A 22,838-nucleotide genomic window follows, 5' to 3' on the forward strand; every position below is an offset into this window, starting at 1 on the left:
GACACCTCATCCGTTCAACCAATCACGAGCCAGCTTTTTTTTTGCTGGCATGTGCGCCAGAAGCGGGGGAGATAGCCAGTAGTGGGCGAAAGCCCATGTAACTGTAAACTGTAAAAACGGTAAAAAAAAAAAAGAACGCTCCCATTTCCCGCCGTAACACAAGCGCCAATCACGATCAAGGAGTGAAACAGGCACCAAGATGATCCCGCCCACTTAGCTCGGTTCCAGGGGGCCAACTCAGTTGCTGTGGGGACAGCCTGGAATCGCCCTCCACTGAAGGGAACCGTGTCGACCTTAGCTCCCTTCTGTAGTGGGAAAAGCCCCTCTGTCTCAAAAGAAGACTTGGAATTCGTTTCTTCCCAACCACGAGGTTTTCTATTTATCCACCCAGGGTGCGGGGTGTGTGTGTGTGTGTGTGTGTTCTCCACCCTCAATTTCCAACCCCCAAGGAACTGAGGAACAAGAGATGAAATGGCCTCGATGTAGCAGGGGCATATTGATGGAAAACGGTGCCTAGGGCAAGCACTGAAAGCCGCTCTTCCCCTCCTCCCTGCTCCGTGGCCAGGTCCAGCATTAACCTGCAAGTGCTTGGCAGAGGCTGCAGTTTAAAGCTGGACCCAGCCAGGTAGAGCCCAGCGTTGAACTGTATCCAGATTGGTACTGGAAGTCCGCCTGGCTTCACAGGTGGAGCTTTGAGAGGGGAGCCAGCAGCACAAAGCCGAGCCTGGCCAGCCTGTAGTTTGAAGCGGGATCATTAGACAGGCGGTCCGTCTGCCAGAGAAGGCAAGCCTGTGATCACAGAAGGTCAGAATGGGTTTCTGAAGAACAAGTCAAGCCAGGCTGATCTCATATCTTCTTTTGATAGAGTGAAAAGCTTGGCAGACGAAGGGAATGTTGTGGGCGTCTGTGGCTGGCATCTCCAGAGGATATGATGGTAGGAAAGCAACGTTTAATCCACATTCCCCAGGTGTGTATGTGTATGTATACACACACACACAACTGGGGAATGTGGAATAAACGTTGTGGGATAAACCACTGTCGGTCTGGTGAATGGGCTGGAGGGGGCCAACTTGCCCTGACTCCTGATTTCTGCCCTCCCCCCTTTCTCTGCCCCTCATGATCTGGCTCTTCCTCCCCCAAGCAACATAAAGCCCCTTTTGCAAAGGGGGGGGGGAGGAGGCTGTGCTTGTGTAACCTCAGCTTGTGGGTTCTGTGGGGCAGTACTTGGAATGAGTTGCAACAACAATTTTTAAACAACAAAATGGTTTACTTTCCTGTACAATTTACACTTTTAAAACATCAACATTTAACGTTACAATTCAAGGTCCTGTTCAGGTTGCATTTCAAGTCCTTCTATTTACAGTCTACTGATATTGCCAAGTCCAATTCTTCTTTGCAAGTGGGCTGGCTCCTGAAGACTCCAAGGGCTTGATGAACAGGTTGCAACATGATGAAAGGTTTCCAGGAGAACTCTCACCCATTTACAGCTACAAAAGAAAACCCTGGAAACAATAAACTCCAACATTTACAACATAGCAAAAACAAACAACTCCCTTCCCAGTAGTTCCCAACAATATTGAAATTACCTTAACAAGGTGTTAAGGGCTTATAGAAATCAAGGTCCGAGTCTGGTAGCCTTGCTTCTTCTGCAAAGAGAGAGGCTCTTTCAGCCTCTCTGCTGCTCCAGGAGTCCTCCACCCCTTGCACAAGGTCCAGCCCATTCTGGAGCCAATCCAGAGCTCCAGGGCACTGGGGGGGTTACACTTGGACTCACAACGGAGGGGGGCGATGCTTTGGGGGATGCTCCCCCCGCCCCATGAAAAAGGAAAGCCACAGAGCCCGCAATCCTAGAGAGGCCGCCAGGGAAGGGGACGTGACGCCATTTCCGTCCTTCCTTCGGATACGGAGAAACGGCCTTTGCAGCCCTTTCGGGGTGAGTCAAGGGGGGTGGGGGGGTGGGGGGTGGGTGGGAAACGTGGGGGTGGGGGGAGGTGGAAGGGGGGGTGGTCAGGTCAGGCGGCCCCGATCCGGGAAAGGCAACCCTCTGCAATGACCAGGGGGAGGGGGGTGAAATGCAGCCCCTTCTCTGCACTGCGGGGGTCTCGCGAGGGGCTGACATTTGCAGGGGGGAGTTAATTGGGCGGGGGGGTGGGTGGAGGAAAGGCGGCGGGAAGAGGGGGCTGGAGTGGGGGGAGGGGTTGCTTAGGGTCAGACCCCCCCCCCGGGGGCTACTCTTAGGGGCCAGCGGGAGGAAGGATATTGCCCCTCCAGGGAGGGGAATGAGCCGTGGGGACCCCCCAGTCCTGGCTTTCCTCTGGGGCACTCAGTGCACGTGCAAATGAGGGGCATTCGGAGAGTCTCCATCCCCACATCCAGAAGGGCAGAGCCACGAGAGGGGGGGGGGGCAAAAGGGGGCCCTCCATTTGGGGCTGAAGACCTCGCAGTGAGGACTTGAGGAGGGGTGGGGGGGAGGGTGCAGTGCAGGGCCAGGATCTTCTAGGCAAAGCCCAAAGCATAGAGAACGGAATGGGGGAAGCAATGAATGGGGAGAAGAGCCCCCTTCCCTCCCCCCCACTTCACACAACCCTTCTTGATCCCGAAAGAGCCACTTTGTTCAAGAAGCTTGGCTTACCAGCCCCCCCCCCTCCAGAAAGGGGAAGGAGCCAGGGAGATGCATGAGCCACTGCAAGAGAACCCAGGAACAGGAGGGACAGGACCTTTTGGCTACACTTTTAGACTGGGAGAGGGCGGCTGATGGGTGAAGAAACTGAGGAGAGGCAGGAGGTTTGGGGAGCCCACCCCATTCCCCTTTGACCCCCCTACTTCTAGGCAGCCTGGTCACAGCAGGCCTTTCCTTCCTCCCCCCTCCGGGTGCCAAGCAATGCAGCCGCCTCCTTTGCTCTTTGGGAAAATGAGGGTGCCCCCCCCTCCAATCCTCTTTCTTCTCATCCCTGGTGAAATCCTGGTCCTCTGAATTGCAGGTTGCTCTTCTACTCCCCTGGGTGTGCGTGAAGTGGGGGTCGCTCCCGGTTCCCTGAGATTATGAACCAGAGCGGAAAGATCTCTTCAGGTTCAGCTGTGCCAGGTGCTGAAGAAAGGATTGAAGACCGCCACTCGGCACACCTCGGAGACATCAGTCTCTGACCTGATTCATACAAGCAGAGACAGCTTCTCCTTGCAGTGCTAGCTTTCCACGTGCAGGGAATGTTCTGTGATGGGAAATAGCATTTGCAGTTGTCAATTTCAGGGCTGGAATCTCCCACCTTCTCCCTTGAGCCAGGCAGGCAGTCCAGTTTTTGGCTCTTAGTGTGTAGCAACGGACATGATATATAATTTGACAGTGAATCTGGAGTGATCCAGTGATGCATGATTTGGTCCCAGCGGGTCTTTCGTTCCTTCCTGCTCAGGGTGCCAAGCAATGCAGCCGCCTCCTTTGCTCTTTGGGAAACTGAGGGAGAGGCCTCCCCTCCCCAAATCCCCTTTCTTCTTCTCCCTGGTGAACTCCTGGTCCTCTGAGTTGCAGGTTGCTTTTCTACTCCCCTGGGTGTGTATGAAGTGGGGGTCTCTCCTGATGTATGAAACGCGATCTTGTACATTCATGTACTTATTTCTAAATTGATGATAAATGTATGAAATTCTGTATATAAACTATTCTTTATGAAATTGTTTATTTCACACTGTGGTTAAAATTACACACTTGGTTGTGGTTTACACCATTGGATACAGACTGTATTGTTGCCAAGATATAATGACTTTCCTTTGGGGCGTTCTTTTGTAAAAAATCATATGATTTCATACGGATCCTTTTAAATTCATCTTCATCCAACTTCTCCCCAGTCCCCTTCTACACCCAACTTCAACCGAGGTACAGCATTTTTATATTCTTTTTGGTCCAATTCCTCTATGTAGGGCTTCTAAATAGGTTTGTCTGTCTGTTGGGGGTGGGGGGAAAACACGTAGGTATGCAGAAGTGTTTGGGAACTGGAAGAAAAGGATTCCCCAACCCAAACCACCCCATCAGTAGGGCCTGAGTGTGCTTCTCACCTTCCAGGAGCCATAGAAGAAACAAATCTATGGAGCGTTATTTAAGGGGAAGGGAGAAAAGACAAAATAGGAAGGGGCACGGAGACAGTGGGCACCCCCTGACCCTAACAGCCCTCCCCCAATCCAGGGCTTCATGAGCTTTTCCAGGCTCTTCCCCTTGGTCTCCAAACCAGCTCTGCCAAATGATTGTTTTTCAGGATCGCCTCCTAAAAAGACTGGCTCCCCCCTCCCTTCCCCCAACACACACAGCAAGGACTCTTACTGTCCTTCTGCCACTCTTGCACTGGGGCGGGGTGGGGCTTAAAGGTTTGGGGTACTCCATAGAAGGGTGAGGGGACGGCTGAGGGGGGATATGATTGAAGTCTATAAAATTATGCATGGGGTAGAAAATGTTGACAGAGAGAATTTTTTCTCTCTTTCTCACAATACTAGAACCAGGGGGCATCCATTGAAAATGCTGGGGGGAAGAATTAGGACTAATAAAAGGAAACACTTCTTCACGCAACGTGTGGTTGGTGTTTGGAATATGCTGCCACAGGAGGTGGTGATGGCCACTAACCTGGATAGCTTTAAAAGGGGCTTGGACAGATTTATGGAGGAGAAGTCAATTTATGGCTACCAATCTTGATCCTCCTTGATCTGAGATTGCACATGCCTTAGCAGACCAGGTGCTTGGGAGCAACAGCCGCAGAAGGCCATTGCTTTCACCTCCTGCATGTGAGCTCCCAAAGGCACCTGGTGGGCCACTGCGAGTAGCAGAGAGCTGGACTAGATGGACTCTGGTCTGATCCAGCTGGCTTGTTCTTATGTTCTTAAGGGAAAAAAAGAACAATTTTTCAGAGTGATTGACGAGCCTGAAGCTGCCGGTCGTTTACCTCAGGAGGACTCCAGATTTTATCCTATTTATTTACATTTGTTTGTTTGATTTGATTTCTGTTATAAGGCTATACATTAATAGCATGGGTGTGAGAATTTCTTGTACAGACTATTGAAAAGGAGGATTGTGTGTAGATTATTAATTGGCTATTAATCTGTATTGTGACCATTGTGATTGTTTGTTATGTGACTCTTCTCAGAGTGATTGGAAGGCCCTGAAGTTACTGCAGAAGGGCTCCAGCCTTTTAATAAAGCTGCACATTGATATTCGAGAGCTACCCCTGAAAAGAAAGAACAGACGACACACCAAGGAACATCAGAACTTCTAGCCTGTTCATCTTTATAGGACTGGCTTGACAGAAGAAAGAAAACAGGCCCAAACTGGTATGTGTCAATTCTTGTTTTTTATCCTTAAAGTACTTTGCCTTATGAACAACAACAATAACAAAAAGTTTGGTTGTTCAGGGTTTTGCGGGCTGTGTGGCCGTGGTCTGGTAGATCTTGTTCCTAATGTTTCGCCTGCATCTGCGGCTGGAATCTTCAGAGGTGTATCACAGAGAGAAGTTTTTTACACACAGTCCAGTATCACAGAGAGAAGTGTGTTACAGTGTGGAACACATTTTCTCTCTGTGATTCAGCTCTGAAGATGCCACCCACAGATGCACCCACATTAAGAACAAGATCTACCAGACTTCTGGTATTTCCTACATTTTTTACGCGGAATGCCCACAACAGCGAAGGATTGAATCTGGCTATATGAAAGCCATGACAACAAAAAGCTTTGCTTGTCATTTTTTCATAGCATACATTTTCATAAAAGCCAAGGTAAAGATCCACACACAAAGATGTGAACTTCCTCAGGTTTTTAATTGAAAATATTTATTTGATACCCTCTTGGAATGAAATGGAAGTTGCACTTTGTTTGGAGTGACCTTAGAGTTGTTGAGCTGAACATGGTGGGACACAATTTCTCGCACACACCCATTCTGCATGGGAGTTGCCACCTCCGGATCTTCAGGTATGATCAATGATTGAAAAGGTGCCCTTTGTTAGACCCGAATCTGAAAATAGTCATTTTATTTACCCACAAAAGCCTCTTGAGGTCAGAGAAGTCAGCCAAGCCTTGATGCTGAGCCTGCCACTCTGGGGGTAAAAGTGACCCCAAGAAAGTCCAGTCAGAGGGTTGCCGAGTTCCTCGTGGGGCCTGGAGTTCTCCTGGAATTACGGCTGATTTCCAGACTCCAGATCTCAGTTCCCCTGGAGAAAAGGGTAGCTTCAGAGATGGGGCATTATGACATCTGTGCATGAAACTGGGGTCCCATTGCTGGTCATCTGAACTCTGCAAAAAGCAGCAGGCCTCTTTTGGCTTTGATGAGTCAAAATGGGCACGGGGGGAAGGGAACTTCTTCCTGCACTAGAGTCAGCCCCACCCTGAGACCCTGATGCTTGAGGGGCGGAGCTACGAACCGGTGTCCAAGGCCTGCCCAGCACAGGAGAAGAAAAGTTTCTGGAACATGTTTCCAGGGTTCACACAGCCCAGCATGACCACCAGCATCCGTGGAAACACCCCTGACGCCTTCCAATCACAAGGTGGCTCCCCTGTGACAGGAAGAGAGGGGCAGAGCCTGCTGGTGAGGCCATGCCTCCTGGTATCAGCCTCCTGCCCACCAGGCCCAGAAGGCCCAGTTCTCCCTCAGGCACTCGAGTTTGAGTGGGAGGAGCATCTTTTTGCCAGGCAAGTGAGTGACAGACCCCCAAGCAACACAACAGAGAGAAACACGAGGGCGCAGTCACAGGAGGCCTGGGCTCAGGACCCAGTAAGGCCCTGGGAAGTATTTTGGCTTATGCTCCCCCTCATCTACCATCTCCCTTTCGTGGCATTGCCAGTATCCAGGCAGGACCTGGAGACAGCCTGGGATTACAATGGATTCGTTTCCACAGAGAAAGTAGCCTTTGGAAGGTGGACTTCGAAGCCTTTATCCCCTGCTCTCCCCTGGTTCCGTCCCAAAATTCCAGTAATTTCCCAACCTAAAGTGTGCAATCTTGCCTATTCAGACGGGCTCATTGCCACAGTACCTCCTGTCCATCCCAGCAGGTGCCCGGTTCCACGTACACACACACACACCCCGACAAAATCCCACTGTGCCAGTGTGAGATTTGCATGTGCCCTATAGTAGCAGGAGACCACTGTGGAATTGGGGGAGCATATCTCCCGACACATCCACAGCACCTAGGACAGGCCCTAAAAATAAAGTAGCATCTTCTGTTTTGGTCCCCTGTACATCAGCATCACCTTTCTCTTTTGTTTTGCTTGTGTCTCTCTGCCCCACATCTGCCCAGGAGAAGCCTTTTTCGTAGCCAACTGAGAAAGGCATCTTTTCAGAGTCAAAGGCTGCCAAGTAGAAGAAGGAGATGGAAGGACAGGACCCAGAAGGAGTGGGGCATTGCAAGAGAGCAAGGAAAGGCCCCCGTCCCATGCAAGCTGGGAGTGGTGTTGATTTCTGGGAGAGAGCTGTGCCGAAGATCTGGAATCAAGCATCCCTGAATGCGGAAGTGCTTTTCCAGCAGTTCCGCTATCACAATGCAGATGTGCCCCGAGAAGTTTGCAGCCAGCTGCATGGACTGTGCAACCGCTGGCTGAAGCCAGAGAGGCACTCCAAGAAGCAGATCCTGGACCTGTTGATCCTGGAGCGGTTCCTGACCATCCTGCCCCGAGAAATGCAGCGCTGGGTTAGAGGATGCTGTCCGGAGACCAGTTGCCAAGCGGTGGCCCTGGCAGAGGGCTTCCTCCTGAGTCAAGACCAGGAGAAGAAACTGGCAGAGCAGGTGAGGGCTTTTCTTTCCACTTCTCCTAGGGAATTTCTCATCCCCTCCAGACCAATAATTCCCCAGGGCTTGAAGGAGAAACCCTGCTAGGTCTGCTTGCTAATAGATAGGAGCAGAGTCTGGGGAGGTGGGGCAGGATGCGTTGCTCAGTGTGTTCCATTCCGTCGCTTACCTGTCTACTCCTAAGCTGTGTACAAGCTTCAGAGGTGGGATCCATCCATGAAGATGGAAACGAAGTTCTCTGAGAGGGAAAGAGCTCCGCTGGAGGAAGGGCAGCCTGCCCATGACGAGGAACGTGCCCCAAATGCCCTCTCACGTGGTAAGGACTCCTTGTTCCAGGACGGGATTGGAACTCCCGGTGAATTTGATGGGTAGAGAGTTCTGTTCAGGAAAAAAAGTGAAATGCTTCTTCACACAACTTGTGACACTCATTGTTCAGCAGGTGTGAGGCCCTTAAGTGGGGATTAGACAAATTCATGGAAGCGGTTCCCCATATGGGTGACAATATTCACATCACTCCATTTTTAATTAGGGGGATTCAAGGTGGCGTTGAAGAAAAGGCAGAGAAACCTCAGCCAAGCTCTTCAGTCTTGTGAATAAGCAGAGCCTCTCTCACAATTCAACAGAAGGTTTTACAGATCTTTTTGTGTGTACGTGGGGCGAGGTTTCACAGCCCAGGGAACAGGGGTGCATGAAGATGGTGTTTCACTTTACTTGTGGCGGGTCAATGGTGGTTGGCACCTGAAGTGGGAACGACAGCCTCAAAGCGGTGAGAGGGCCAGGCCTCAGCGTTCTCACTTAAGTTCTGGGACCTTTAGAGGAGGTGGGGAGCTGGTGGTCGCAGTTCATGGTCAGTGCCCCTCCTCGGGCCCTCAACATCGCAGCTGGTGCCCACTTCCCTCAGACATTTCCATCTGTAACACTACCGCCTATGCCACTGTTCCCATTATTACCACCTTGGCTGCTCTTGGGTTTCCATCGATTGTAGCCCCGACTGGCCCTCCTGTGGACTTGCTGTACGGACTGTAATCTTTTGGAGGGTCCGATGCTCCCACGTCGTTGCAATCAGGGTGATGAGAACCGCAGAGGATTGTGAAGAGCTCCAAGCGGACCTTGATAAATTAGGTGAGTGGGCTAAGAAATGGCAAATGCAGTTCAGTGTAGCAAAATGCAAAGTGATGCACATAGGGGCAAAAAATCCAAACTTCACATACATGCTACAGGGGTCAGTGCTATCAGTCACAGACCAGGAAAGGGATTTGGGCGTCTTAGTTGATAGTTCCATGGGAATGTCAACTCAATGCATGGCAGCTGTGAAAAAGGCAAACTCTATGCTGGGGATCATTAGGAAAGGAATTGATAATAAAACTGCAAGGATTGTGTGCCCTTATATAAAGCAGTAGATGCGACCGCCCTTGCCGGAGTACTGTGTTCAGTTCACAAGTGCACATCTCAAAAAGGATATCGAAGAGATAGAAAAAGTGCAGAGAAGGGCAATGAGGATGATTGAGGGACTGGAGCACCTTCCTTATGAGGAGAGGCTGCGGCGTTTGGGACTCTTTAGTTTGGAGAGGAGACGTCTGAGGGGGGATATGATTGAAGTCTATAAAATTATGCATGGGGTAGAAAATGTTGACAGAGAGAAATTTTTCTCTCTCACAATACTAGAACCAGGGGGCATCCATTGAAAATGCTGGGGGGAAGAATTAGGACTAATAAAAGGAAACACTTCTTCATGCAACGTGTGATTGGTGTTTGGAATATGCTGCCACAGGAGGTGGTGATGGCCACTAACCTGGTTAGCTTTAAAAGGGGTAGATTTATGGAGGAGAAGTCGATCTTTGGCTACCAATCTTGATCCTCTTTGATCTGAGATTGCAAATGCCTTAACAGACCAGGTGATCGGGAGCAACAGCCACAGAAGGCCATTGCTTTCCCCTCCTGCATGTGAGCTCCCAAAGGCACCTGGTGGGCCACTGTGAGTAGCAGAGAGCTAAACTAGATGGACTCTGGTCTGATCCAGCTGGCTTGTTCTTATGTTCTTAATTAGATTTCCTTTTTAGCTTATTTGCATGTTAGGGTAGTTGAGTAGGGTAGATTAGTTTTAAATGAGGGTCTGCTGATTGTATATGGATATGCTAGTTAGTGGGTAATGAATTGTATAGTTAACCAATTTAGCTGGATTTGTTAGGCTTAGCTTTTAGTGTTGGTGGTATTAGCTGTATAAATTAGTGCAGTGGCTAGGCTGGGTGATTTATAATTGTAGTGGTTAGGCTTAGTTTTTTGGATTTTTAGTGCATGACGGAAGTCTGTTCAGTGGCTAGGCTTTGATGCTGTTAACTATTATGTTGGGTCTGTCCTAGGCTGTAGTTATGGGAGGGGACATGGAGGGCATGTGGGTGGGAGTATTGGGGAAGGGGATCCCAGTATTGATGGGATGGGGTAGATATGACAGTAGGCAGGGGCCATATGAGAGAAGGAGGGTGAGAGGCAGTAAGACTCGCCCCCCTTCTGACCTCCGACCTATCTGTGGGGTTCAGGCATTCCCTGCTTTGTCCTTGGTGTTAATCAATGCCAGATCCATTAATAATAAGACCACGACGCTCCGAGATTATCTTGGAGCCCAACAGATGGACTTGGCCTGTGTTACCAAAACCTGGGTGCATGATGGCGAGACGGTTGCCTTGGGCGAAGTCTCGCCTCCAGGTTTCACGTGCATTCGCTAATCACGAACCCAGGGGCGGGGAGCGTGGCAATGTTCATCCGGGATTCAATCTCTTTAAGGGCTGTTCCTGTCCCAAGGATCACTGGTATTGAGTGTGCTGGCCTAGAGTGGATGGCCTCAGAGAGGTTGGCTGTCTTCCTTGCCTATCGCACCAGGAGACGGCCTGCCACGGCTGCTGGAGGCGGCAACTGACTGGGCGTTGCGGTTCACTAGACTTATTGTCCTGGATGACTTCAATGTCCATGTCAATGCCACCTCATCTCCAGCAGCAGAGAACCTAGTATCATCCATGGCGACGCTAGGCCTCTCTGATAAATTCTGGCCCAACCCATGAGGCCGATCACACCTTGGATCTGGTCAGGAGTTGACATGGTCGTATTCTCTGTGGACAGAGTGCCATGGTCCGACCATTATGCCCTGAAAGTCCAGGTGGACCTGCCGTGTCAAACCTGTCTAGGCAAAGGGCTGATTTATGCCCGCCTGCAGAGACTTATGGATCCTTTAGGATTCCTGAACGCTCTGTGGGACCCTGAACCCGCTGGCACCCTTGATGAGCAGGTGGAGGACTGGAATTCCTCTCCGATGCCATCGAGGTGGTTGCTCCCAGGCATCCTCTGCATCCCCGCTCCCGGCTGGCCCCCTGGTACACCGAGGAGCTGCGCTGGATGAAGCGGGAGCTCAGACGTCTAGAGTGAGTGTGGAGGAAGTCTCTTGGTGAGGCTGCGCGAGCATCCTATAGAATGTTTATGAAAGCCTATCAGGTGGCAATGAAGAGGGCAAAGAGGGATTATTTCTCTTCCTCTCTCGCGTCCGCAAGCTCTCGCCCAGCACGATTGTTTTGGATTGTTTGGTTGCTTTCCTCATTAACTGATGGTTCTAAAAATATTGATTTTGTTCGGATGGCCTGGTTGTTGGGGGCAGGGAGCTCTGAACTGTGTGAATCTGCCGTGTGAAAGTATTCATCTGCTTTTCTGTGAAATTATTGCTCTGTTGCTTCTTGCCTCCTTATCTCGCCTTGAAGGCTGCATACCTTTGTCTGTAGTCCAGCTGTGGATTGTACGGTGGGTGTGGGATGGGTTTGCTGATTGCTTTATAGAATTTCAACTCAGCTGGGACCAGTAGAGTCGTCTTGGAACTGTACTGGACTTATCTTACCTTCAATAAAGGAATCTTTGTTTCCTGACAAGTGTTTCAATTGACTGGTAAACGGAGATCTTGACAGATTTGGCTATTGGCTGTGAGGCATTTATGAGTTTCTTTGCGGACAAAGTCACATCGCTCCGTCTTGACCTCCCTGCCACTTTTGCTACAATTAGCGAACTAGAGGCCCCGTTGCCGTCTTCAGGTCCCTATTTGGACCAGTTTTCCGTGCTCGCTGAGGCCAGTGTTGTGTGAAGAACAGATAGAGACCACAGACAAAGTAACCATTTCAGTTCTTTATTCTATGGCAATACAGATTCATCAGCTGAAGAAAGAGAACTCGGGTTCAGACAACAGTTGAGCACAGAACTTCGCGTATATATTGCATCAGAGCATAGCAGCGGAGTTCCGTTGCACTAGGTTTTATTAAAATTCCTTTTAATGTTTTAAGCCCGGGATAGGATTTTATTTACCTTCAGTTGCTGAGTCCTAGAAGTGAGCACAAATTTAAGTTGCGGCAAGCGATAATTGCGTAGCGGTATGCGGCATTTGGCTTCCCTTCTGTTTTTGTCTTCTGCTCTCCGGCGCTCCCGGCTTCGGCGCTTCTGGCTCGGCAGCCCTTACGACTCCTGCTGCCTCCGCTTCCACCTACGCCGCTGCTTCCATCGTGGGCGGCAGAGACCCCCCTGCTTTGGACACGGACCCGGGCGTTCTCGCCCTCGCAGCCTCCGCCAAATTCTGCTACTATCTATGACGACTGGACTTTCTACCGGCAGGACTGGGGTGTCGGTGGCAGAGACTCCCCGTGCCTCCGGGGTGCTATTTGGGTGCTATTGGGGTACTGCTGGCAGGTGTACTGTGGCGGAGTAGAGAGTACTGTGTACTGTGGCGGAGCAGAGAGCGGCGGCGTGAGTTTTACAACTATGAAGAACTGAGCGAAACGTGTTTGGCGGAGACCGTATTGGGTGGTGCTGTAGCTGGCCCTTTAATAACTGATTTTGTGGCTGTGGAAGCTGAAGCGTTGCGGATTGGGCCAGCTGGGCCTTATTGTGATCTCTGGGTTTTCTGGAGATACCTGGTGGCATGGATGCAATGGACAAATGCGGAGCCTTTGATGCTCTGTAGATGGTGGGTGATCTTTGTGAAATCGATTACTGAGGCTGAAACTGGAGGATCCCTTGGAGTGCGGATCCCGCCAGGTCCCGGCTGGCCAGTAGTGAGGGGACTGTGCAGGCAGTAAGACCTGGTGGTATATCTCCAGGTGTAGAGTGGCGTTTTCAAGATCAAGTGGAGGTGACTAGTGGCAGGAGTCCCCAAACCACCATTCGCCTCATCTATCACAGTTGGTTGCCATCTCTAGTCTTTTTAGCCTTTTGTAGTCTACAGTCCCTTATCATTGACCACGCATCACGGTCACCAGAGGGTGTTTTGGCATACTCGCCTTCTCCAGGAACCTGGACTTTGGCACTCTGGAAAGCCGGTTTTTTAAGATTCTGGAAAGCTTTGGCGTAGTGGAAGTATTGTTGACAATACTAGAGGGTTATGCCATATTGCTGCACTGTTGCGCTGTTGTCCTATTGCTTGTGCTCCTCTTGTTGTTATTAAATTAGCTTATGGTCTGAATATTGGAAATAGGGGAGTTAGTGATAGATTAATTAATCAGTAACCATAGTCGAGATTAGTCTAAGGGTAATTAGATAGTTTAGTTAGTTGTCGGTAACCTAATTGCTGATTAGTTTAACTGCTTAGTAGTTGGTTGGTGGCGAGCTAAATCCACTATAGTGGATAGTTTCTTGCTGGGGGTTAGGTCAGAAGGGAATAAGAATGGGGGCACCTTCTTTGGGGCAAGGGATCCCGGTATTAATGGGACGGGGCATATATGACGGTAGGCGGCGGTCATATGATAGAAGATGGGCGAGATATGGTTATGCTCGCCCACCTTCTGACCTCCGACCTATCCCGAGATACGAAGGTGGTGAGGTTCAGAGACACCCTGCTTCGCCTTTGGTGCTTATTAATGCCAGGTCCATCAATAATACCGCAGTTCTCCGAGATTTTCTCGGGGATCAGCAGCTGGACCACAAGCATCACTGTGAAACCTGGAGTGCATAAAGATGAGACTATCGCCTTAGGTGAAATTAATGCTTCCGCGTGCCTCCACCGATCACGAAAACAGGGCCGGGGGGGTGGCGTGGCAATGCTCATCTGTGAGTCTATTCCCTTTAGGGCTGCCCCCGTCCCAGAGATCGCCGGCATTGAGTGTGTCGGCCTGGAGTGGTTGGCATTGGAGAAGTTGGCTGTCCTCCTGGTGTACCGGTCGCCTAGTGCCCCAGGAGACAGCCTGCCGCAGCTTCTGGAAGTGGTGGCTGACTGGGCGTTGCGGTTCCCCAGACTTCGTGTCCTGGGGGATTTCAACGTCCATGTTGATGCCGCCTCGTGTACGGTGGCTGCGGACCTGGTGTCATCCATGGCGACGCTGGGCCTCTCCTTGGTAAATTCTGGCCCCACTCATGAGGCTGGCAACACGCTGGACTTGGTCTTTGGGATGGGTGTTGACGTGGTCATATCCTCTATTGACAGAGTGCCATGGTCTGACCATTATGCCCTGAAGGTCCGGGTGGACATGCTGCAACACCCCTGTCTAGGCGACGGGTGGATTTATGCCCGCCCGCGGAGACTTATGGATCCTATTGGATTCCTGAATGGTCTGTGGGATCCTGAACCCGCCGGCACCCTCGATGAGCAGGTAGCGGACTGGAATGCCCGTCTTTACAATACCATCGAGGTTATTGCTCCCCGATGCCCTCTACGCCCTCATTCTCGACTGGCCCCGTGGTATACTGAGGAGCTACGCTGTATGAAACGGGAGCTTAGACGGCTTGAGCGAGTGTGGAGGAAGTCTCGTGACGAGGCTGCGCGAACATCTTATAGGACATTTATGAAAGCCTATGAGATGGCGACGAAGGAGGCGAAGAGGGAGTTTTTCTCCTCTCTCGCATCTGCTAGCTCTCGCCCTGCACAACTGTTCCGTATTATTCGGTCTCTTACCTCCTTACCTGAGGGTTCTAAAAATGATCAATTGGCTATTGGCTGTGAGGCATTTATGAGCTATTTTGCAGATAAAGTCGCATCGCTCCACCAAGACCTTCCTAAGCATAAGCATAAGCATAAGCATAAGCATAAGCATTTTTATTGTCATTGTGCACGCACAACGAAATTTACAGCAGCATTCCTCGATGCACACAATTTCAGACTCATACATCATCATCCTCCACCCATCCCTACACAGCCCCAAATACATCAATATGAAGCAGTGGAGTTTAGCATAGCCACAGCTCTAGAGTAGAAGCTGTCTCTAAGCCTCTTTGTCCTAGTTCTGAGGGCCCTGTATCGTCTGCCAGATGGTAGCAGTTTAAAAAGAGAGTGTGCTGGATGAGACGGATCCCTTAGAATATTTTGGGCTTTATTTAGGCTTCGGGCATTATAGATTTCTTCCAAGGAGGGGAGAGGGCAGCCGATAATCCTTTGTGCAGTATTGATCACCCTTTGGGCGCCTTCCTAATTAGCCACTCGCAACTGGAGAACCATACACAGATGCAGTAGGTTAGGGGACACTCTCTATAGCACAGCTTTTAGTAAAGGACACCAGAAGTTTTTCCATCTAGTTGTTGCTTCGCTTAAAAGTCTCAGAAAGTACACAGTCTTTGCTGGGCTTTCTTAACCCTACTCGACGACAGTCTGTACTCCCCAGGTCAAAGAATCCTCTTTAATCATAACGCCCAGAAATTTAAAACTAGCCACCGCTCCGCTTGATCCCCATTTATAGTCAAAGGCTGAATTTGTGAGCAATTCCCCCTATAGTCCACTATGAGCTCCTTTGTCTTGTTAGTGTTAAGAACCCAGGTTATTTTTTCCCTGCACCATGAGAGCAGATCGGTTCCACTTCATTCCGATAGGCAGACTCATCCCCTCCAGAGATGAGTCCCACCACCGTTGTGTCATCAGCAAATTTGATAATGGTGTTACTATGATAGACAGGAGTACAATCATATGTATAAAGGGTGAACAGTAAAGGAGGCTCAACACACACAGCCCTGTTGGCGTTCCCATATATTTAGAGTAAGAACCCAGCAGAAACCCGATTTCCCAGTCTAACCCTCTGGGAGCGATCCAGACAAAGAAGTCCCTAATCCACAAACAGATTGAATGTGAGAGTCAAGATCCACCAAAGTTTTGTCACCAGTCTTTTGTGGCGAGATTGTATTAAATGCGGAACTAAAAAAGTCCATAGCCAAGAGCGATTAACATAATTCCCCTGCTGTTCCAGATCGTCAAAGCTGTGTGGAGGCTAATGGCAATGGCGTCCCTCCGTAAGATCTATTAGTCCGATATCGCGAACTGAAGTGTTTATCAAATGTATCCTGGAAGGCAGAACTAATATGCCTATGGACCAGTTTTTCAAAACACTTCATGATGATGGGGGTGAGTGCCACTGGTCTATAATCCTGAAAGATTGTCAGCAGGAAATCTCTTTGGTAGTGGAGACAATGGTGGAAGCTTTCAAACAAGATGGAATGAGTGGACTGGGATAAAGATGTCGATTAAAAGATCCCAGTAAAAACACCAGCCAGTTGGTTAAGCATTCCTTTAACACTTGCCGACCGGGAATACCATCCGGTCCAGCAGCCTTCCTTGGATTCACAGCCCTCAAAACTTGCCTCTCACCTCATGTTCCTCCACAGTGAGGTGTGAGGGACTGCAATCACCTAGTGGCTGTGTGTCATCTCCTTCCTGATAGACCTGTTTCAAAGCGGGCCAAAAAAAAGTGATTTAGCTCCTCTCTGCCAGAGAAAGAATCCCCATCCACAGAAATGTCATTGTTTGGTTTTATGATTGGTAATTTGTTGAATTCCCTGCCACACCTGCCTCATGTTGTTATTATTAAAATAATCTTCAATTTTTTCTCTTATAACTCATCTTGGCTTGTCGAATGCCTCTCTTGAGACTGGCTCTGCGCCCAGCACTATACTTTGCCTCATCACCAGATCTGAGAAAGCAATATTCCTGTGCATGCAAAAGTAAGCTGAACCTCCCCTTGTCATCCAGGGTTTATGGTTGGAGTAAATCGGGATCGCGGCTTATCCACAGTAAGAGTGTCTGTATTACCCAGTAGGTGATATAACTCAGAACAGCAGTGGTATACTCCTCAGATCTGGTGGTAGAAAACATCCCAATTTGTTGTCTCAAAACAATCTTGAAGTAGTTTAGAGGCATCATCAGGCCAGGATTTCACAGTCTTTATTACAGGCAACACCCGCCTCCCAAGTGGAATATAATGCTGGTGCCAGAAACAGTGACAAATGGTCTGGACTGACCCAAATTAATGAAAGTAATTGTATCACCTTGTAGGCATCCTTGATGTTGGTATACACTTTATCCAATGTAATTGGCGAAATCACTCTGAGTAGGGCACCTGACATGCTGGTAAAGAGTTTAGGGAGCACTGTTTTTAAATTAAGTATGATTAACGTCTACTCCTATAATTAGCAAAGCAGCAGGATGCTTTTTCTGATGGTTTTCAACAATGTTATACAAGAGAGCTCCAAAGCTATGGCAGCATTAGCATCGAGGTGGAATGTATACACTTAATGATGATAACCACACTAAAATCCCGTGGCAGAGATATGGGTCTGCATCTAAGAGTCATACTTTCCAAATACCTTGAGCAGTGACCCTGTGATGCTTGCATTAGTGCGCAGCTCTTGTTCACATAAGAGACTTAAAACCCCCCCCTCCTTTATGCTTCCCAGAATCTTTACTGCTTCTGTCCTGCGGGAAGAAGTGAAACCAGGCGGATTCAACTTCTGCTGAATCGGGAATGTGTGAAAAGGTGAAGCCAGGTTTCTGTGATTAATAAAAACACAGCTGTTCTTGCCAAATCTGCTCTTCACAGTCTGTAGCCTTAATTCATCCATTTTGTTGCTAAAGAGATGCGTGCATTAGTAAGAAAAAATGCTTGGAAGTGCACAGACTTGAAACTACACACCTTCTCAGCTTAGTAAAAACACCAGCCCAGTACCCTCTCTTCCTCCTTCTATCCGCGCCTTATGCGTCTCAACCTCCTACCAGGAATTGTAATCCAGGAGTTCCCCGGGAGTCCTAGCTGCCTCTGCCGGTATATTGTGAAGACATATGAAATCTTCGTAATAGCCATTTCCACATTTCGAGTCCAATTTGTATTAAAGACTTGCCGACTATAAAAACTCCCTTGCTCCCGCGTAGCATGTTTTAAGAAGCACTAAAACACAGCACAAAAAACACAAAACACAAAACATCCACACTACATGCGAGGAAAGCAACCAGCAGCAGTTTTCAGCGCAGCCATCCCTTCCTGGGGACGGGAAGCTGGCTAAAACCTAAAGGCTTGAGTTGAAGAGTTGAAGAGGCGTTAAGGCGTTAGCATAAGGAAGGGGTTTGAAGGCGATTGCGAGGCTTGAGGGAACCTCCGATGAAACCGGGACTTCGCTTGCAGCATCCTCCAGTTTGAAACTCCGGCTACTATGACTCACTGGCTCTGTGGGCGCTAAGCCCTCAAGATTTTGGAAAAAAATGGAAGAAGGCCTTGCCCGATCTCTCCCAAGCGCGCCTGCCGTCTCGTCACAACCCGACCCACAGATGAGCCTTGCCTTTTTTACTTGAGTTTAGAAGCCCTCCAGTTTAGAAGCTCCTAGTTTCGAGCCCCAAAAAGGAGGAGAACGGCAAACTCCAACTCTCCGCCGCTTGCGGAGCGTCTTCCCCCACCGGAAACCCCACCGGAAACCCCACCAGTTCCTGCCACCTTAGAGACAATTAGCGAACTGGAGGCTCCCTTGCCGTCCTCTGGTCAGTTTGACCCAGTTCTCCCTGCTCTCTGAAGCCACTAAACGTGGCTGATGCATTAACAAAACCTACTGCAAAAGAAAAATATGATCTACTGTGTGAACAGCTACATGTGGTGTCTGTCAGTGTTGTGAATACTGTATATACTGTCATACCGATTTTGGAAGGGGTGTCAGAACATGTGTTTAGATGAGCAAAATCTAAATGACAGCTGGACCCTCCTTCTAGCAGGTGCTGTGTGCAAATTAGAACTAAGTGCACAGCTTGTACCGTGTGCAAAACCTGATAAGGTAAGGGCACCTGATTGGTACCACATTTGTATATAGATAGCACAGACAGCAGAGTGATGTGTGCCTGCAAACACCTGTGGTCTGGCAAAGCACTTTGTCAGTAGATAGCAATAAATAGAACTGCATTGATGACTGTGTGTCTGTCAGTTCTTGTCTACATTGCGTCCTGCAGGGTGGTCTACTCCGAGTAAATCCGCTGCTTCAACAGAGTTGGTGCGCGAAACTGAGTGACATGTTGACAGAGCCCTGGCTGCTGTTAGACCTACTACCTGTCCTCTGGATACATGCCTCTCCTGGCTGATTAAAGCTTGCCGGGAGGAGTTGTGACCCCACCTGTTGAATATCATCAACTGCTCCCTTGAGCAAGGAGTGTTTCCTGGTGGGTTGAAGGAAGCAGTGGTCTGCCCACTCTTGAAAAGACCATCCTTAGTTCCCGGTGATCTGGCCAATTACCACCTCGTCTCAAATCTTTTGTTTCTGGTGAAAGTAATTGAGAGAGTGGTGTTAAAGCAGCTTCAGGGCTTTCTGGAGGACACATTGGCGCTCGATCCCTTCCAGTCCGGCTTCTGTGCTGGGCATGGGATAGAGACTGTCCTCGTCGCCGTCACAGATATGCTCCGCATGCAGCTTGACCAAAGCGGGTTTGTGCTGTTGGTATTATTAGACCTTACCGCAGCGTTTGATGTGGTCAACCACGACCTTTTGGCCCACTGCCTGGTCGTCTCCGGGGTATGGGGCACTGTCCTTCAGTGGATTGCCTCGTTTCTCTGGTGTCGGATTCAGCAAGTGTGGTGCGGGGATTAGGCTTCTCAGAGGTGCCCCCTCAGGGGGCCATGTTGTCCCCACTGTTATTTAACATCTATATGTGACCCTTTGCTCAGCTGATGCAGAGCTTTGGGCTGATCTGTCATCAATATGCAGATGACACTCAGCTCATTCTGTTGATTGGGGGGGGCAGCTGCTGCCCCTGTGACTCTCCAGCATTGTTTGGAGGCGGTCGCTGGTTGGTTGAAGCAGAGCAGGTTAAAACTTAATCCATTGAAGACCGAGATCCTCTGGCTGGGTCATGGGGGGAGGAGTTGGGGATTTCCAACCACCGGTGTTGGATGGGGTCTCTCTGGCTCTGGCTTCTTCAGCTCACAACCTGGGAGTCCACCTGGACTCAGCTCTTTCTATGGAGATCCAGGTGGCCTATGTCACCCAGGTTGCTTTTTTCCATCTTCGCCAGGCCCAGTGGCTGACCCCCTACCTCTCCCAGGCTGACCTGGCCGTGGTATCCATGCAACGGTCACCTCCAGATTAGACTATTGTAACTCGCTCTATGCGGGCCTTCCCTTGCGGCTGATCCAGAAACTGAAACTGGTCCAACATGTGGCTTCTTGTCTTCTCACGGGTGGCTTAAGTTGGGACCATATCTCCTCCGTGTTGTGCCACTTGCACTGGCTCCCAGTGGAATTCCGGATTACCTTCAAGGTGTTGGTGCTGACCTTTAAAGCCCTTCACGGCCTGGGGCCCTCATACCCCCAAGACCGTCTGACCCCATATGTTCCAGTTCGGCCTCTGCATTCTGCAGAGGCAAATTTACTGGTGGTCCACAGCTCTGCAATGATGCAGCTATCCTCTAACCGGGCCAGGGCTTTTTCAGCTCTGGCCCCTGCCTGGTGGAACACTTCCACCATCTGTTAGGGCCCTGCGTAACCTTGGTGAGTTCCGCAGGGCCTGTAAGACTGAGCTGTTCCACTGGGCTTTTGATGAGGATGGCTGTGGACTGTCTGCCCCCTTTTGACCCCCTTGATGCCCGCATCCAACAGGACATACCATCTACAGCGATCTACCAATCCGTTCCCAGAGAAGGGGGGAGGGTCTGGGCGCCCCCCCCCTTTGATAGGAGTTTATGTAGGGGTTATATCAGTTACAATGCTGCTATTGCTTGTATTGGATTTTAAAGTTATGCTGGTTATATTATTGTATTTTTATGTTTTGTTTTACCGTACACCACCCTGAGCCCTTTGGGGATAGGGCGGTCTCTTAAATTCAACAAATAAATAACTAAAATAAATAAAGAATGATTCATGCAACAAACATAATAGGAAGGGAAGCTAATACTGTTTTCGCATTTACCCCTCCCTCACAGGCAGTGAAGAGAGAGTGTTGATCCCTTCTCTTTGTGGAGGTGTGAAAACAGCTGCTGTGCCTCCAATCCAGGTAGGCATGATGAGCAGAGGACACCCTGGTTCTGCACTCCTGATACATAATCTGAGCTGTCCATAATGCAGCTTCCCAGAGTCCCCCCTTTCAGCATCTTGTCTCTGCCTAATATGACCTCTGACGAGGGAATCTGCTTTTTCTTCCAGTCTCTGGTTTCCTTTGGGGAGGTGGCCGTGTATTTCGGAGAGGCAGAATGGGCGTTACTGGATCCAGACCAAAGAGCTCTCTACGAGGGCGTCATGCTGGAAAACTATGAGAGTGTGGCCTCTTTGGGTAAGGAACTTTCATAGGTGCACATTTCTACCTTTGAGATGAGGCATGAGTCAAAATCTTGAACAGCAATACGTTGTGTTGAGGCCTGTTCCATTACTTGCTCACTTTTGGAGGCCTCAAGGTGGCGAGATGGCAGCGAATGTGATATTCAGCGTGGCCAAGTAGAGTGACCCAAATCACCTGGTTTTCCTAGGACAACAGAGGGCAGTGTTGTCTCCATCACCCAAGCCAGAGAGTGTGTTTTGGCCAGAGGCCAATCGAGGAACTCTGAGGCCCTCAGGAAGACTCTGAAAGGAGCCACATCCTAATTTCTCAGTGGACAACCAAAAGAAGACACTTATCCTCCATATGGGATTAAGGTGATGCCCTCTGACTGTGGTCTGAGAGTGGAGAAAAGGGTCTAATTCCAGACTTAAGAACATAAGAAAGAGCCTTCCTGGATCAGACCAGAGTTCATCTAGTCCAGCACTCTGCTACTTGCAGTGGCCCAACAGATGCCTTTAGGAGCTCAGATGCAGGATGTGAAAGCAGTGGCCTTCTGCTGCTGCTGCTGCTGCTGCTCCCGAGCACTTGGTCTGCTAAGGCATTTGCAATCTCAGATCAAGGAGGATCAAGATCAACTTCTCCATAAATCTGTCCAAGCCCCAAGTTATCCGGGTTAGTGGCCATCACCACCTCCTGTGGCAGCATATTCCAAACACCAATCACACGTGGCATGAAGAAATGTTTCCTTTAATAATTAATAATTAATCCATTTCCTGGTTTGTGACTGATAGCACTGACTCCTGTAGTGTGTATGAAGTTTGCATTTTTTGCCCCTATGTGCATCACTTTACATTTTGCTACATTGAACTGCAATCGCCATGTCTTATCCCACTCACCTAATTCATAACTGTCTGCTTGGAGCTCTTCGCAGTCCTTTGTGGTTCACACTAAAGGTTAAAGAGCACTAATCCCAAAACGGATCCCTGGGGGATACCACTCCCTACATCTCTCCATGGTAAGAACTTCCCATTTACACCAACCCTTTGCTCCTTGTTTCTCAACAAGTTTTTAATCCATAGGACGACTTTCTCTCATATTTCTTGATTGCTGAGTTTTCTCAATAGTCTCTGGTGAGGAACTTTGTCAAAATCCTTTTAGAAATCCAAGTAGACAATGTCCACTGGTTCCCCCTTATCCACATGTCTGTTTACACTCTCAAAGAACTCTAATAAGTTTGTAAGGCAGGACTTGCCTCTGCAAAAGCCATGCTGACTCTTCCTCAGCAGGTCTTGCTTTTCTACATGTTTTATAATTTTATCTTTAATGATGTTCTACGAATTTGCCAGGAACAGATGTCAAACTGACTGGCCTTTAATTTCCCGGGTCCCCCATAGATAATTTCTTAAAGATAAGTGTGACATTGGCCATCTTTCAGTCTTCAGGGATGGAGCCTGATTTCAGGGATAAGTTGAATATTAAAGTGAGAAGATCAGCAATTTCATGCTTGAGCTCTTTAAGGGGATTTGGTAGCATTTAGTTTATTAATGGCTGCCAGAACTTCTTCCTTGCCTACCACTATCTTCGTTAGTTCC

The 22,838-nt window shown here is 49.3% G+C and overlaps 1 protein-coding gene across 6 annotated transcripts in view; it reads left to right on the top strand.

The window, feature by feature from the left end:
- Nucleotides 1-22,838, top strand: part of LOC125427062 (zinc finger protein 883-like) — a 53,241-nt gene that overhangs the window by 26,373 nt on the left and 4,030 nt on the right. Inside the window, exons 2-7 of one of the 6 annotated variants that reach the window (XM_048486050.1) lie at nucleotides 2,982-3,544; nucleotides 5,121-5,304; nucleotides 7,261-7,746; nucleotides 7,951-8,065; nucleotides 20,915-20,985; nucleotides 21,135-21,261. In XM_048486050.1, coding sequence (XP_048342007.1) covers nucleotides 7,333-7,746; nucleotides 7,951-8,065; nucleotides 20,915-20,985; nucleotides 21,135-21,261 — 727 coding nt within the window. In that variant the 5' untranslated portion in view covers nucleotides 2,982-3,544; nucleotides 5,121-5,304; nucleotides 7,261-7,332. Of the gene's footprint in view, nucleotides 1-1,814; nucleotides 1,934-2,981; nucleotides 3,545-3,648; nucleotides 3,866-5,120; nucleotides 5,305-7,260; nucleotides 7,747-7,950; nucleotides 8,066-20,914; nucleotides 20,986-21,134; nucleotides 21,262-22,838 lie in introns of those variants that run through there. The other 5 variants (XM_048486054.1, XM_048486053.1, XM_048486051.1 and 2 more) reach the window with 5 other exon arrangements.

Source organism: Sphaerodactylus townsendi, linkage group LG02 (genome assembly GCF_021028975.2).
Source record: "Sphaerodactylus townsendi isolate TG3544 linkage group LG02, MPM_Stown_v2.3, whole genome shotgun sequence".
NCBI lineage: Eukaryota > Metazoa > Chordata > Lepidosauria > Squamata > Sphaerodactylidae > Sphaerodactylus > Sphaerodactylus townsendi.